A 15208-nucleotide genomic window follows, 5' to 3' on the forward strand; every position below is an offset into this window, starting at 1 on the left:
CTATGTATTTTAGGAAAATAAGGAGAGATACCATCAATAATTATTAGTTAAAATTCCATTTTTAATCTAGAACCTACTTGATACTTTAAAAAAAAAACTAAATTAAAAGTCTATTTTGAAAATTATGTTTACCAAGGGTGGATCACAAGGATCTTTTTGGTTATGAAAATCGTTATAGCTTAGATAGAAAAAATCTAAGACAGTGTGTGTGGGACATACTAGTCTAATTAAGGGTGTAAAAACAATAGGACTTCTCAGCAATCCCAACTAAAATCTCTCACAAATTCAGAGACTAATTCAGAATTGCAAGAAGTCAAATAACGTATTTTCCTTACAGAAAAGGAAGTCAAAGCTCATCGTTACAAATGATCTGGAGGATAAAAATATACGAATATCATTAAGTAGAAGATGACCACCAAGCTTTTCCAGGAAATAGTGAGAAGCACTGAAAGACTGTAAAACTCTGTGCTGGTGGGACGAAAGAGGGCAGATGAGTTTTACTGAGTATTACACGAAATACAAATTTTTATACATTGCACTGTCATAGGCAAACTAAGATTTGGAAGATTGCACCTAACTGAGAAGCATCTGAAATCCAAAATATCATCAGCATCCTACTCTCATACAAAATTATCTTAGGAGAGTTGGGAGCAGCTCTAGTACCATACCTCAAAATGAATATAACGCTGCATTAGATAGCACATATTCAGAAAGATCAAAGAGGCTATGTGAGAGTACAGTGAAGACTAGTGATAATTCAAGTTTATAAAGAAACTGAATAATTTATTCAGGAAGAATTTAGATCCAGGTAAATTCATATATTTTTCTTATTAAATATACAGCATGTAACATATAAAATAGTTAAATACGTACTTTCCGCCTTAGAGACTTGCAATCTCACCAGAAAGGAAAGACCTTCCGAAGTAAACAGTACTTAGGTTTTAGAGTGTTTCCAGGAAGTACGAAATGGTACCACTGGGAATATGAGAGAATCTAAGGTGTACAATTTCAAATAGCACTTAAGTGAGAAAGTTCAAAATGCTTCTTTCAGTTATTCCAGCCTCTAGTCCAGGGGTTGGCAAACGTTTTCTGTAAAGGTCCAATTAGTAAATATTTTAGGTTTTGCCAGCCAGATGGTCTCTGTGGCAACCACTCAACTCTGCCATTGTAGCTTGAAAGCAGCCATAGACATAACGTAAATGAATGTGCATGGCAGTCTTCCAATAAAACCTGACTAAAATAGGCTGTAAGCCAACCTCTGTTCTAGATTAAAGAAGACAAAAGCAATATCGCAACCAAATGCAATGCATGGATCATGACTGGTTTCTGGTTTGAGAGATGGGGTGAGGGTGGTGGGAGATAACTATCAAGACATTCTTGGGGCTGTTGCTCTAGACCAAATGGTGATTGTCTGAATCGGGTCAATGGTGGCAGCAGCGCAGAACAGAAAAAGCTGAGAGATATTCTGGAGTTAAAATCAGCAGGACATAGTAAACCAGTGGCCTGTGAGACATGAAGAAGGAAGAAGCAAGCATGATTTAGAGGTTTCTAGATGGGTGATTGGATGACTGAGGATTCCAACCTTTTGAATAATGGAATCCAGAAGGAGAGACATATGTGGCAAGCTAATGAGTTCAATTTTGGACATGTTGAGGTTGAGGGTCCCAACAACAGCTGAAGACATCCAGAAAACATGAACCTGAAACTGGGTAGAGATTTGAAACAAAGCCATAGGACAGAATAAAATCTGAAAACCGGTCAAAGAGAAATGAAAGAGCTTTAAGAAGGAAGTGGGGCCGGCCCCGTGGCTTAGCAGTTAAGTGCGCGCACTCCACTGCTGGCGGCCCAGGTTCGGACCCCGGGCGCGCACCGACGCACCACTTCTCCGGCCATGCTGAGGCCGTGTCCCACATACAACAACTAGAAGGATGTGCAACTATGACATACAACTATCTACTGGGGCTTTGGGGGGAAAAATAAATAAATAAAATTATAAAAAAAAAAAAGAAGAAGGAAGCGATCAACAGTAAAAAATGCAGGTATCTACTAAGACAAAAATGGAAAAGTCTGGATTTGGCATTCAGAAGATTAGTGACCTTAGTAAGAGCTATTTTAGTCAAGTGAGCAGGAGCCAGATTACAGAGGACTGAAGTAATGTATTAGAGATTGCAAGTATAGACTACTTACTCCTTTACGAACTCTGAGAAAGAAGACAGGAGAAATTCTATAATAGCCTCAAGAGAATGGGAGTTTAAAGGAATTTTTTTTAAAGCATGATAGAGACTTGAGTACATTTATTGGCCAAGGGGAAGGTGCCCATTGACAGTAAGAAGTGGAAGTTACAGGACAGCGAGGAAGTTACCACACTGAAAATATAGTCAAGAGCACAGGTGGATGGACAGAATTTTAATCTTTAAACATCTCCAGAAACTTTAATATTAACAATTATTGTTAAAACAGTCCCAAGTCTTGGTCATTCACCATTACAGCTCAAATATCCTTGAACTTCTTTTAAAAAAGAAAAAATTTCAAAGGTAGGAAAGGCTATAAAGAATAATATAAAAATTACCCACATACCCCTCACCTTAAAAAACATACTATTAATATAGTAGAAAATTCCTGTGATACCCCTTCTCTGATTACATCTCCTTCCATCCCCAGGGGTAACCCAGTTGCAACCACTCAAAATGCTATATTTGAATTTGTCTCTAAGCAGTATATAACGTTGTTTTGCATGCTTTGTATTTGTATACTGCAAACAAACAAAACGACATTCTTAGCACAATCAGGGAAAATGTGAATATGAACTACATATCAGAGGATATTGTTGAATATATCCCCCTTTTGTTTAGGGTGATCATGGTATCATGGTTATATAGGAGACTATCCTTATTCTTAGATATTTCTTGTGGCAATATTAAAGGTGAAGTGTAATGAACATTTGTGCACATGTGTGCATATGTATGCACAAATGATAGGAGGGGAGGGAAGGAGAGAAGGAGAGAAGGAGGGAGGGAGGGAGGGAGGGAAGTATATGTGTGAAGTCAAGATGAGAAAATATTAACAACTGTTGGATTTGAGTGGAGGGTATATGGCCGTTTGCTGTTCTATCCACTTAACTTTTCTGTATGTATCATGTCAGTTGGATGATAAAAAGGGGGATGTAACACTCTGGCTCCTAAGAACAATATTGCTGCCAGCTCTGTTAAGCATTAGTCCCTCAAATCCCTCATTACACGGCCTGTGGACCTCCTAAATTCAAGGGTTATTTGGACAGTAGCGGGGCCTGATAGCTTAGGGCTCTAAGAGATCAACTGCAAAGAGAGGTCTCCAAGTGCTGACTGAAATCATCGATAAGTGTCTGAGACATAACCACAACTGGCAGCTCAGCCTGCAGAGTTGTCTGGTTTGACCAGCACAGGGTTCTAAAAAACTTAAAACGAGAACGGAAAAGTATTTAGGCAGGGTACAAAATTCAAAACATTTATCACCATTCCCATTATTCCTTTTCATCTTTTACTTCACTTACCTGCTAGCCCGTGAAGCCATTTAGTTTGTGACCTCTGATTTATAAAATATCTAATCTCATCTAGGTACTATCCCTACTCCCTGACTCCACTGAATAAATGAGAAATGCATTCTATGAGGACAAGGGAGGCATATCCAGCACTCCTCATTTTTACCATGAAAACTTTAAGTAAATTTCTATGTATGTACTAATTTAAATATCAACTCTACTCCCTTAATTAGCTCTGTTTAGGAAACAAAAAAGCCAAACGCAAATACAAATAGATAAAAACAAAAGGATTATGTTCCCACAGTTCCGAACTACATGTAGTTCACAACATACAGTTTTCATGTTTCTGGCCTGTTGCTCATGCTGTTTATACCATCCAGTACACTGTTTTTCATTGATCACTAGGCTAATCTCCAATCTGTAAGATGAAGGTGATACTATCTAATCTATAAAGCGAGGATTAAATTCGTTAAGAGAGTGTATAGATCACAGTAAGCACTCCCATAAGGGTTAGTCATTATACCATTATTGTTGTTGTTGTTAATAACCCTTTAGGAGCTGGGACTGACCTAACTGTCTAAGAAGGCTTCCCTGATTCACGGATACCCAATGGTCAACTATGTGGCTAAAGTTTCTATTATTCTTCTTAGCAGCACCTACAAAGATATTTTAATGTAAATATGTGACATATGCTGGTAAGTAGGGATTCACAAATGTTTAAAAAAAAGACAAAACCACAAGTCTAGTTCTTCTGCAGAATGATTTGCCTTCATCATCTGCATTCTCTAGTTGTTTGGGGATTTAATTTAAGACCTCAGTCAGATTGCCACCCCCTCCTGACTTCCATCTTAACCTCCACATTAATGCAGTCCACCTTTGTAAAGTCCTTTTAGAAACAGGCAGGATATTTTTCCCTTCTTAGACTTTTTTAGAAGACTTCTTCCTATGCCCACATCTGAGGCCTTCTCTCATCTGAATGAACACCTGTAACACTTTTGGGTTTTATGACCCACAACCATTTTTGGTTTTCTTATATTCCTATTGTTCCCACTTCAAAAACAGCTTTGTTCTTTCATTTCCCAAACTGAAAAAGCATATTCAACATATACTATTTTCTAAATTTACTATCCTACCTCCCTGTTTCGTTGATTACCATATCACCATTGCTTAGCCTCTAGAAGGTAATCAAAGCATTTATTGTATAAATAACCTCTCCTAAAGTTTTAATCAGTTTTTTATTATGCCGATGACTCATACATCTGCTTCCAATCTGACTTCCCAGATGAACTTCAAACCGACTACTAATTGCTTGACATTAGATGTATTATGTCTAAACCAGATTCTTCTTCCTGAAAAGTGCAGGTCCTTCTGTACAAGTTTCGGGGAAGATAATCCATTCAGTACCTAAATATTAAGCACTTAGCTAGTTGCTTTAACACATCACATAATTTAATCCTCAAAGCAACCTTACAGGTTGAGTATTACCACCCACACTTCACCGATTAGGAGAGGATCAGGGAAGTTAAGTGATTTGGCCAAGCTCACACAGGTGATAAGTAGGGGTAAGTATTAACTCAGGATGATAATTTAAGTTTGTATCCTTTCCAATAATAATGTGCTGCTCTAATTACCTATGCTAGAAAACTCATACTTGTGCCCTCTTCCTCTTTACCTATCTCATCTAGTATGTTGCCAAAGCACAGCATGGTTCTTACAAGCATAGCTTTAGAGTCAGACAGATCTTGATGTGAGTCCAGGCTCTGCTACTGATTAGCTGTGAAATACCATTAAATATTATAAGGTACAGAGTAGTTCCTGGTATATATAAGACAGCATAGAGGTAGAAAGTGAATAACTCTACCTAGGATGGTTAGGAAAGGCTGCTCAGACAAGACTCAGACACATGGTGCAATTAAATAATCTGCCCAAGGTCACACACGCTGGTATATGGTGGACTGAAGATTTAAAATCCAGGGCCGGCCCCGTGGCTTAGCGGTTAAGTGCGTGCGCTCTGCTACTGGCGGCCCGGGTTTGGACCCCGGGCGCGCACTGACGCATGGCTTCTCCAGCCATGCTGAGGCTGCGTCCCACATACAGCAACTAGAAGGATGTGCAACTATGACATACAACTATCTACTGGGGCTTTGGGGAGAAAAAAGGAGGAGGATTAGCACGGATGTTAGCTCAGGGCTGATCTTCCTCACAAAAAAAAAATAAATAAATAAAATAAAATAAAATAAAATAAATAAATAAAATCCAGGTCCATTTGGCTCGAGAGATTTTGTTCAGTACCAGTATGCTAGTGTTTTCATGTATGGGAACCTTGATTCTCCTCAATTCTCTATCTGGCTTGTGGTAAAAGCTTCAAAACAGTTCGATAAACAAATGGACAAACCAACCAACCAACCATCAGAACCTATCAGAATATGTCAAAACAAACTGGGCTTTGAGAAAACTGTAATCACATACTAGATTTCTGCCACACAATCATTACTGAGCTGAGAAAAGCCATTCTCTGGCAATAACTGAATGCATGTCCTCTGTTTGAATGCAATTTTCATGAATGGCAGTCTTCTTATGACACAGGTAACTGAGTGATCCTGGGCAAATCATCTAACGTCTTGGTGCCTCAGCTGCCTCTACTGAAAAATGGAGATAAGAACAATTTATACCTCACAGGTTGTTGAGTATTAAATGCTTAGCATATAACTTGGGGCTGGGAGAGCGTTCAATTTTAGCTATATTCTTATGATCAACTTTAGCTATAAAGCTGCTTATTAAAATAGGGAGAACTTGGAGAGTGATTAATCATTTTGAAAGTAGGATGGGCAATTAACTTACAGGAAACATTTTAAGATTCCCCATTCATAACTGCCTGTACAGAATTCTTATTTTGCAACCCATATACTGACGAATACAAATACATCACCAAAAAGCCATGAGTTTATAAACTTGCTACACTGCTAATGACGATAGTTGGAGTCTTGTAAGAAATGCCTTCTCTCACCTGACTGGTTTTTGCTGTTCTGCACCTCTCCGTTATTTTGTGGCTGCTCATTTGTTAAAGCACTGCTTTCTGACTGGCTGCTTAACACTTTAACAGCAGATCCCAGGTTTGCCGCTATGACAGGAAAATGCTGACCCCTCTTTAGCAGCTGTTTATGTTCCTGGTGGCGAAATCGTGGTGGTACTTCACGAGGATACCGAGGCAAGGCCTGTGGTGGCTGCTGCTGCGGCTGCTGCTGCTGCTGCGGCTGCTGCTGCTGCGGCTGCTGCTGCTGTGGCTGCGGCTGTTGTTGCTGCTGCTGCTGCTGATTGTTGGCTGTGGCTCGCTTGGCATTATTATTAGTGCTGGTTGCTGTGGAAGTGCCGTTATTAGAGTTGGCAGGCTGAGGCTGGCTTACACTGGGCTTTATCTGTTCTGGCACTAATCCCAACAAAAGAAAAGGGGTGGAAAAGATTAGCCAGTAAAGTGTACCTCCATAGTAAGCCATCTAAATAAAAAGGCACTAAGAAAAACAATCCTAAAGGAACAGAAGCTTTAAGTGTGTGGGGATATCCTCGTTCATGGGCTCAAGTTTTCTTAGGAGAAATTGCTGCCAAGAGTCAAATTTTACTTTTGCTGACTACCAATCCAATAAGTGCATGGAGACCACTGGCCTTCCCTGGCCTGGATGACAGCGCATGCTTGCCATCTCTTTCCCACATTCTCTGATCAGAGAATAAGCACTGACTATACAACTACAGAACTCACAAGGACTAGAAGAACAAATGGGGCAAATCAAGTTTTGGTAGTCCTAAAAGAATCCTCAATTCCCTGGTAACTGTTCTTAATCTGCCTCATTTTTAATGTGTTTGGTCCCAGTTCTTCATCTTTGAAAGACAACACAAGAATGAGGGTAGAAAACAATCTGCCAGTTTCCTTTCAAAAAAAGCAAAGTTAACAATGTTTTTTGTTGTTAAAATGCAAAGTCTGATTCAAATAAGACAAACTCAGAATAGGGAAGTAAAGACAAAGATAACAGAATGAAATCTATGAAACTAATCAAAATTGAGGAAATAACTTGGATACCCTATCTTAAGCAAGTCTGAGAAAAAGCCATTTGTCTACTGTATGAACAATATGAAACTATGAATAGTGAATTTCTGAACTCCTAAAAGAGAGTAAATAAGTAAACAAACTAATGGAAATGCCTTAAACCAGTGAAGATATACTCAATCTCTGAAAGTACAGAGAGGCAGCATAGTATATGAACTTACGGTACCAGATGGACCCAGGTTTCAATCCCAGCTCTGCCTTTATTAAGCTTTGTGTCTTTAGGCAAGCTGTATAAGCCCTGCCAAGCCAGTGGTCTCCTATGTAAAATGGGGTATAACACCTATACCTTGCAGAGCTAGCCTAAGGTTACATATGTTAATGTTTACAGATCATCAAACACAAGGCTAAATAAATAGTGGTTATTTTTTAATGATTGGCACCATACCAGCTTATACTTTTGTAGCAGTTTAATGTCTCTGTGGGATTTTGATGCATCTTCACAGATGCCACTGTCAGATAAGTGTGACCGGTGAGGAGATTTAGACAAAACTCTGTTCAAGGGCTAAGAGAGCCCCAGGCCTGAAATTAAAACAGCCCCACTGCTCACTGGCTGGGTTATCTGTGTCCTTCCCCTTATCTATACAGTAGAGTCTTGGTCTAGTACCCAGCATGATATAAACACTCAGATAACAGAAGCTATTACTGTGCCCCAAATAAAAGAAATATTTATCAAATGCCTTTAACGTATATGACGCTGGGATAAAATGTTGGTCACCTGTGTTGTTTCCAAGTCACTCAACTTCCTCTTACACACTCTCTCTCAACTCTAGAGCCTCCCCCGTCACTTAACAATCCAGCCTCACTATCGTCTTCTTTCTCTGAACAAATCGTGAGTTTAGTCTATATCACTAACACTAATACTTTTTAATATACGACCTTGGCCTCTTACTTTTTTAAATGCGACTTTGATTTTTCTAAAGTAATACAAGGAAATTGTAGTTCAGGAGAAATTACACTGAAAAATTACAAACATTCTATTTATTGCTTGTATTCCTTTCCAATCTTCTTGAAGATAACTGAGAAAAGCCACTTATTAATAATTTGGGCCAAATGCTTTTAGATCTAATCACTTCACGTATGAAATTCTGTCTCTCAGACAGCTTAATGCTCCCAGAATGTAGCAATAATGTATATTCCTTTGTTATGAGGAAAATAAGGCATTAGAACATTCTAAAGTACCTCTGAAAACAAAAGAAGATAAAGCATATGTAACTATGAAATCATAAGGAACATAAAAACTTTAACCCAGCATTTACACGCTTAGTACCGGGCTCAGCATGGTGTTCGGCAACTGAACATGGCCTTACAGTGACACAGTTACCCACTGCTGTCATACAGGCTTTTTGGCCACTTTATTATTAAAAGGAAATAAAAAGATTATGACAACAATTTAATATCCAAACAAGATGCTATATATGTGAGATAGCAACAGGAAAACGTTCTTTTATATCAAGGAATTAGAAGATAACCTACAGGCAAAAACTGTGAATGATGTACATGGAGACATGTACAAGAAGTCTAACGACACATCCAACTGGCTAAGAATTCAGAAGCAGTATTTACGTCTGTCACCCAGTAACCCCATCCCCCACTTCAAATTCAAAGAATTGCTGTACTTGTTATCAGTAAAGTGCCATGGGGAAAATAAGGCTGAGACAGGTACTCATTTCTGGGGCCAGAAAACGTCACCAAAACCAGTAAAAAACATTAAGACAAAGCAATTATTGATTATAAAACTGAATTAAATATCTGAAGTAAAATCTCAGATGTAAACACGGGATGTGGTAGTAAAGAGTAAAAGAGAGGCTAACAGAGTTAGTAGGTGAAGGGGTAAGGGTAGAGTTGCTGGGTAACAGATATAAATACTGAATGATTTTGGCTATTGTGTATGTATAGTTAAAACCTACGTTAATTATGTCAGTAAATATCCAAACCATTGAAAGGAGAAAAAAATGAAAACAAGAAAACTTGATCCATTTAACAAACATAGAAAATGCAATAAAAAGAATTATTTCAAAATTGTGGTTAATATGAAATACATAATAAGATGCCAAGCATAAGCCCTAAAATATCTATAGTCACAATAAATGTGACTGGGTTAAAGTCACTCGTTAATAAAGTCTCTTAAACTGGGTTAAGAAAAGAAAAACAAACTTAAGGAATATATTTTGCAAAAATCACTCCTGAAACAAATCAATGTGGAAAAATTGGGGGAAAAGAGATTGGAGGAAAGAGCATAGAGACAGATAAACCACCACAAAGTGCTAAGAAAATTTAAACGAAAGCAATATTAATATCAGATTTAAAAATTTAAGGAGAAAAGCATTATAAAGGACAGGAGATATTTCGTATTGATAAAAGAAACCAACTAAAAAGATATAAACAGCTAAAAACCTTTATATACCAAACTCATAGTATCAGAACATGTAAACCAAATGGAAAAACTGGAAGAAAAAAAAAAAAAGCAAAACCATATACCTTGAAAACATAATATAATACCTTTTTTGACAAGTACCCATGAAACAGTAATAAAAAGTACACAAACACAGAACACTAAAGAAAACATTAATAAATTCCAAAAAGTAGAAATAATACAGATGATATTTCTGGATTACAATGCAATCACCCTAGAAACAATAAAACTGCCTTACATAGAATTTGAGTTGAAGAGGAAATAAATACCCAAACTGCAGGGATATTAAGAAAATAAGAGTGAAAACAACACATATATTTTAAAATATGGCTAAACAAGTGCTCAAAGAAAAATTCAGTCAATTATTTTCATAAAGCATACCTTTAAGAAACATGTGTCACTAAGTCTGATGATATTTAAACTGTTGTAAAGCCTAAGATGGAACACCAACATAACATTGTTACTGATAAATCAGACAAAATTTTAGTAATACCAAACAACGGGAAAAAAAAGAAGAAATATAAACAGTACTGGGAATAAAGAAAAAAAAGAGACCTAACTTCAAATGTAGAGATTTTTGAAAAGACAAGAAAACACTAAGTACAATTTATACCAATTCATCAGAAAACCCAGCTAAATTGAACAATTTCCTATAACACGAGATGGCAAATCTCTTCTGTCAAGGGCCAGACAGTAAACATTTTAGGCTTCGCAGGCCATAGTCTCTGTTGCAACTACTCAACTCTGTTGCTGTAGCACAAAAAACAGGCATAGACAACACATAAATGAATGGATGTGACCATGTTCGAACAAAACTTCATATACAAAAATAAGCAGTGGGCCAGATTTGGCCTGCAGGCTGCAGTTTTCCAGCCTCTGCTCTGCAAAATATAATTTACCAAAGTGAGCTCACAGAAGAGTAGAAGATCCCACAGTATAACAACAGCAGAAGACATTGAAAAGGTCCTCCAACATTTACCTCTCTAAAAAGCACCAGGCCCAGATCACTTTATAGGGAGTGTGTATATAAATCCTCAAGAAACATATAATTCTCTATAAACTGTTTCAGAAAAGAGAAGTACAGATTCAAAAGACTGGCTGAATTCAAATCTTGGCTGTATAACTTACTAGCTGTATGACCATGGGCAAGGCACTTAAAGCACTCTGTACCTCTGTTTCCTCATGTGTAAAACAGCAGTAAGTATTAATACCTACACCATGTAGGGTTGTTGTGAGGATTTAACAAGATAATGGATGTAAAGAACTAAGAATAGTACCTAGCACATGGTTAGTACTCAACAAATGTTAGTGATTACTATTACCATCTCAGTAAGAAAAGGAGGAGGAATAAAGATGACCCCCAGGTTTCTGGCCTGGACTCTGGGTAGATAGCGGTACCATTCACCAAGATACAAAACAGAAGACAAAAGTTAAGTCTGGGAAGTGAGAGAGAATGAGTTTAGTTTTTGATGTCATGTTTGTTGTTACTGTAGGACAGCAAGTCTCCAACTTTTTGGTCTCGAGACTTCTTTACACTTTTAAAAATTATTGAGAACATCAAAGATCTTTTGTTTATATGGGTTACATCTATAGATATTTACCATATTAGAAATGTAAACAGAGAATTAAAAAATATTTATTAATTCATTTAAAAAACAAACCCTTTACATATTAAAAGAAATAATAGATATTTTTTTAAAATGTCTTTTCCAAAACAAAAAGTTAGTGAGAAGCATGCACACTGCTTTACATTTTTGCAAATCTCTTTAATAACTGGCTTAACAGAAGGCAAGTGGATTTTCACATCCGCTTCTGCATCCAATTTGTTGTGCTATTCACATTATGTAGCCTCTAGAACACTCCACTTCATACTCATGAGAGAACAAGACTGAAAACGACAAATAAAAGTCTTGCTATTACTATGAAAATAGTTTTTGACCTTGTGGATCTCAAGCAAGTTTCAAGCAGCCTCTAAGGGGTTCTCAGACAAACAGTGAAAACCATTGCTATAGGCCATCTACATGTAGAATGCAATTGAATAGAGTTCAGTAAAAATTTAACTAAAAATATGGATTTAGGATTCAGCATACAGGTAGAAAAAGAACTCATGAGAGTTGTCGAACGAGAAGAAACGGCAAGACCTAAACAATAGGTTTAAGAAGGAGATCAGAAGAAGAGAAGTAAAGGCAAGAATAAGTCATAAGGGCCAGAAAGGTAGGAGAGGAGTCGTCATTTATTTTAGTAAATAGCCTCACTCCCTAGTTACTCAAGCAGGGATATCTTCCTCAGATTCTCCCTATCCCTCTAGATCTAGTCAGTCAACAGGTCTAACCGATTATCCCCTTGATATAATTCAAATGCATCCTTATATCTCCAACGCTGCTGCTGGGATTTAGGCCCCCATCAATTTACTCTTGCAAAAACCACCTAGTCTCCTTGGCTCAAGTCTTGATCCCCCCATCATTTTCACCCTCTCCCCAAATCTATCACCTCTCTGCCCCAAGGTATCTAGATCATTAAAGTGCTTCAAAATTAATCTAAAGTCCTTAGCACGGCCCCTATCTACCACTTTTCCAGATTCATATCCTGCTAGGTCCACATACATTTCCTTCTCTTCCACACCAAATATCTACGATTCTCCAAAAGGCATCATACTCTTTCATGATATTCCTTTTGCCTAAAATGCCTTGATACCTTTCTTGCAAATCCTTCTGTCCATCTTTCCTAGGAAACAATTAATCACTCTCCCTTCCAGACTCAGCTAATCTTAGAAGCATTTTATGACAATCATCTTCCCCTCCACTCCCATAAAACTCTTATGCATCCCTTACATTGCATGTGCTCTTTAAGGGCTGGTTTCTTATTTCTCCTTCCCTTTATTACTGGCATGTCCAGCACCAAGCACAGCAAATGCTCAAGAACAACTGGTTGAATTAACAACTTAAGAACCGTCAGCATACAAGAGATGATTGAATCCAAAGAGTAATACAGAATGATATTGAGGAAGAAACACTGTGGAACACTGACATTCAAGAGGTGGAATAATCAAGAACCGGTAAAGAAGAGGGAGAAAGAACGATCAAGAGAAGTAGAAAGGGTAAGGACGATGATAGTAGCTGGTTAGTATTCTGCTGAATAAACTCAGTGGTTACAAATCTCTGCTCTAAAAAAAATCTAGAGCTAGCATCCAGAGAACAAAACAAGTTCAGTCAATATGATCATTAACGTGGAAAGATACTCTAATTGGCCATAACATTGTATTGTTCATAATACCAGCAACATATATGAAGGAATTTCATTCAGCTAGTATAAAGTATACATACTCAATAAAATTTTTTGTTTTTACATTTTTTGCCATACTGTGACCCAACTTGTCTTTTGCACAGTTTAAAGGAGAGGAGCAAAATTTGAATTGGCCCAGAAATAAACAAATTTTTTCATTTTTAAGAATAGAAAAATACCTCATCCAAAGAATTTAAACCAACATTTTCCTAAATTATGCTCCAAATCAAGGCTTCCCACTTTGTGAAAGAATGAAATGAACCAATATTACAATTAAATTACTAATTTTTACTTCTTTTGTTTTCTGATATTTCTTATGTAAAAACATCCTATCATTCTATAAATCTAAAACTATTTTAAAATATTGCCTATTAATTGACAAAAAACCACAGCAACTGTCTTACATTCAAGTAAAAAACCAATAAGACAGTTTAATATCCAAAGTTCTAAGTATTCCAAGTTCTACATTTATAAAAACAAATTTTATTTACTCTTACTCATTAATAGTTAAAATTATTTTAAATTAATACTTTTTTAAATCTTTAAAATAATAGTTTTTTTAAAAATGCCATTTTAATGTATTTATTTCAGGAAATATTAAATAAACTTCCTTTTGGCTATCTACAAGTTTAACAGAAACAAGTTTAAATATGAATCAGCCATCAATTACCCTGGATTACTACCAAACTCCCCCAAATATCAATTACTATGCCTTAATACCTCAAGCACTTCTTCCAAAGTCTACAATGTAAGCTTTGCGTAATAGTTTTCACATTGGCTACACTGTAAATCTTCTAAAAATACTGGCATAAATAATAGGCATAGTATACAAAACGCCATTTTAAGACATGATTTTACTTTAACAGAACAAATGTTAAACTCATCGCCAGAAAATAAAAACCACATATAGATCTGCATTTGAATTCTTAAAAGGACCAAAACAGTTAAAATTACCAGCTAAAAATATGACTTAATAAGCATTTATAGAATATGGAGTGCTTCTGAAGACTTCTTTTGGCACACTTTAAATTCACCTAGAATTACGATTTCTAATCTCAATATGTATTATTATACAGGAAAACCAAACCATTAAGTTAAGTTCTTTGAAGACAAGATGGCATGTAAAGTGAAAGCTCCTCAGTTAGAAAATGTTATTCTCACATAAAAGCAACAATACAGGATTCTCCTAAGTATTTACCTTTTATTTTTTTTAAGAAAAATTTTCCTGCCTTCTCAAACAAACAAGATTAGGCATAATCAACAAAAAAATGTACTAAAGCAATTCAGTAACAAGCCAGGAAGCTGGGTTTTCAAAAATTAAAAGGCAAAATTTCTAGCTGTCAAATAATTAGGTTAAACTCCAAATGCTTGATGCTTAAAAAAATCCTTACAATTGTTCAAATAATATTTTTAAAAATAAGTGTCATCTACAGATAAACGTTCTTTAAAATCTTTATTACAGGGAATTATTTTATGCTCTGAACAGTTACTGTTTATCAGGCAAAACCACATACAATATTTATCTTTCTTCTCTACTGTTAATGTTTCTAATACATAGTTATAACCTCTTTCAACCTAAACTCTCAAATCAATTATTCTAGCTGCTGTGCTAAAATAATAAGGTAGCTTTCAATAATATTCACTTTAAAGAATCTGCCTCATGATCAGAGGAAGAGCAAACAAGTATGGGTGAAATCAATTCTTCCAGCATTCCTGATGAATAGCAGCAGCACTATCACATTGGGACACAGATTTTCAAAAGGCACAAACCTGATGAAAACTTCAAAGTAGATTAGAAAATTCTCTACACCAAGAAATTCCAAAGAAAAGTGTTTCCAACTTGTTGCCTTCCCACTCTGCAGCCTTCAGTGGGAAAGGGAGGAAAGGCACAATGTCA

The 15208-nt window shown here is 36.6% G+C and overlaps 1 protein-coding gene across 9 annotated transcripts in view; it reads right to left on the bottom strand.

Moving 5' to 3' along the window:
* The window catches only part of TNRC6A (trinucleotide repeat containing adaptor 6A), a 101152-nt gene that overhangs the window by 46195 nt on the left and 39749 nt on the right, over positions 1–15208 (bottom strand). For 6 of the 9 annotated variants that reach the window (XR_009224099.1, XM_058569828.1, XM_058569827.1 and 3 more), the window contains one exon: positions 6525–6944. The exons of 2 other annotated variants lie outside the window; for them this stretch is intronic. Coding sequence is in view for 6 of the 7 variants with exons in the window: in XM_058569828.1 (XP_058425811.1) it covers positions 6525–6944 (420 nt within the window). In the remaining variant the exon portion in view is untranslated. Of the gene's footprint in view, positions 1–5986; positions 6131–6524; positions 6945–15208 lie in introns of those variants that run through there. One more of the 9 variants, XM_058569835.1, reaches the window with a different exon arrangement.

The sequence above is a fragment of the Diceros bicornis genome, chromosome 26, assembly GCF_020826845.1.
Source record: "Diceros bicornis minor isolate mBicDic1 chromosome 26, mDicBic1.mat.cur, whole genome shotgun sequence".
Classification (NCBI taxonomy): Eukaryota; Metazoa; Chordata; class Mammalia; order Perissodactyla; family Rhinocerotidae; genus Diceros; species Diceros bicornis.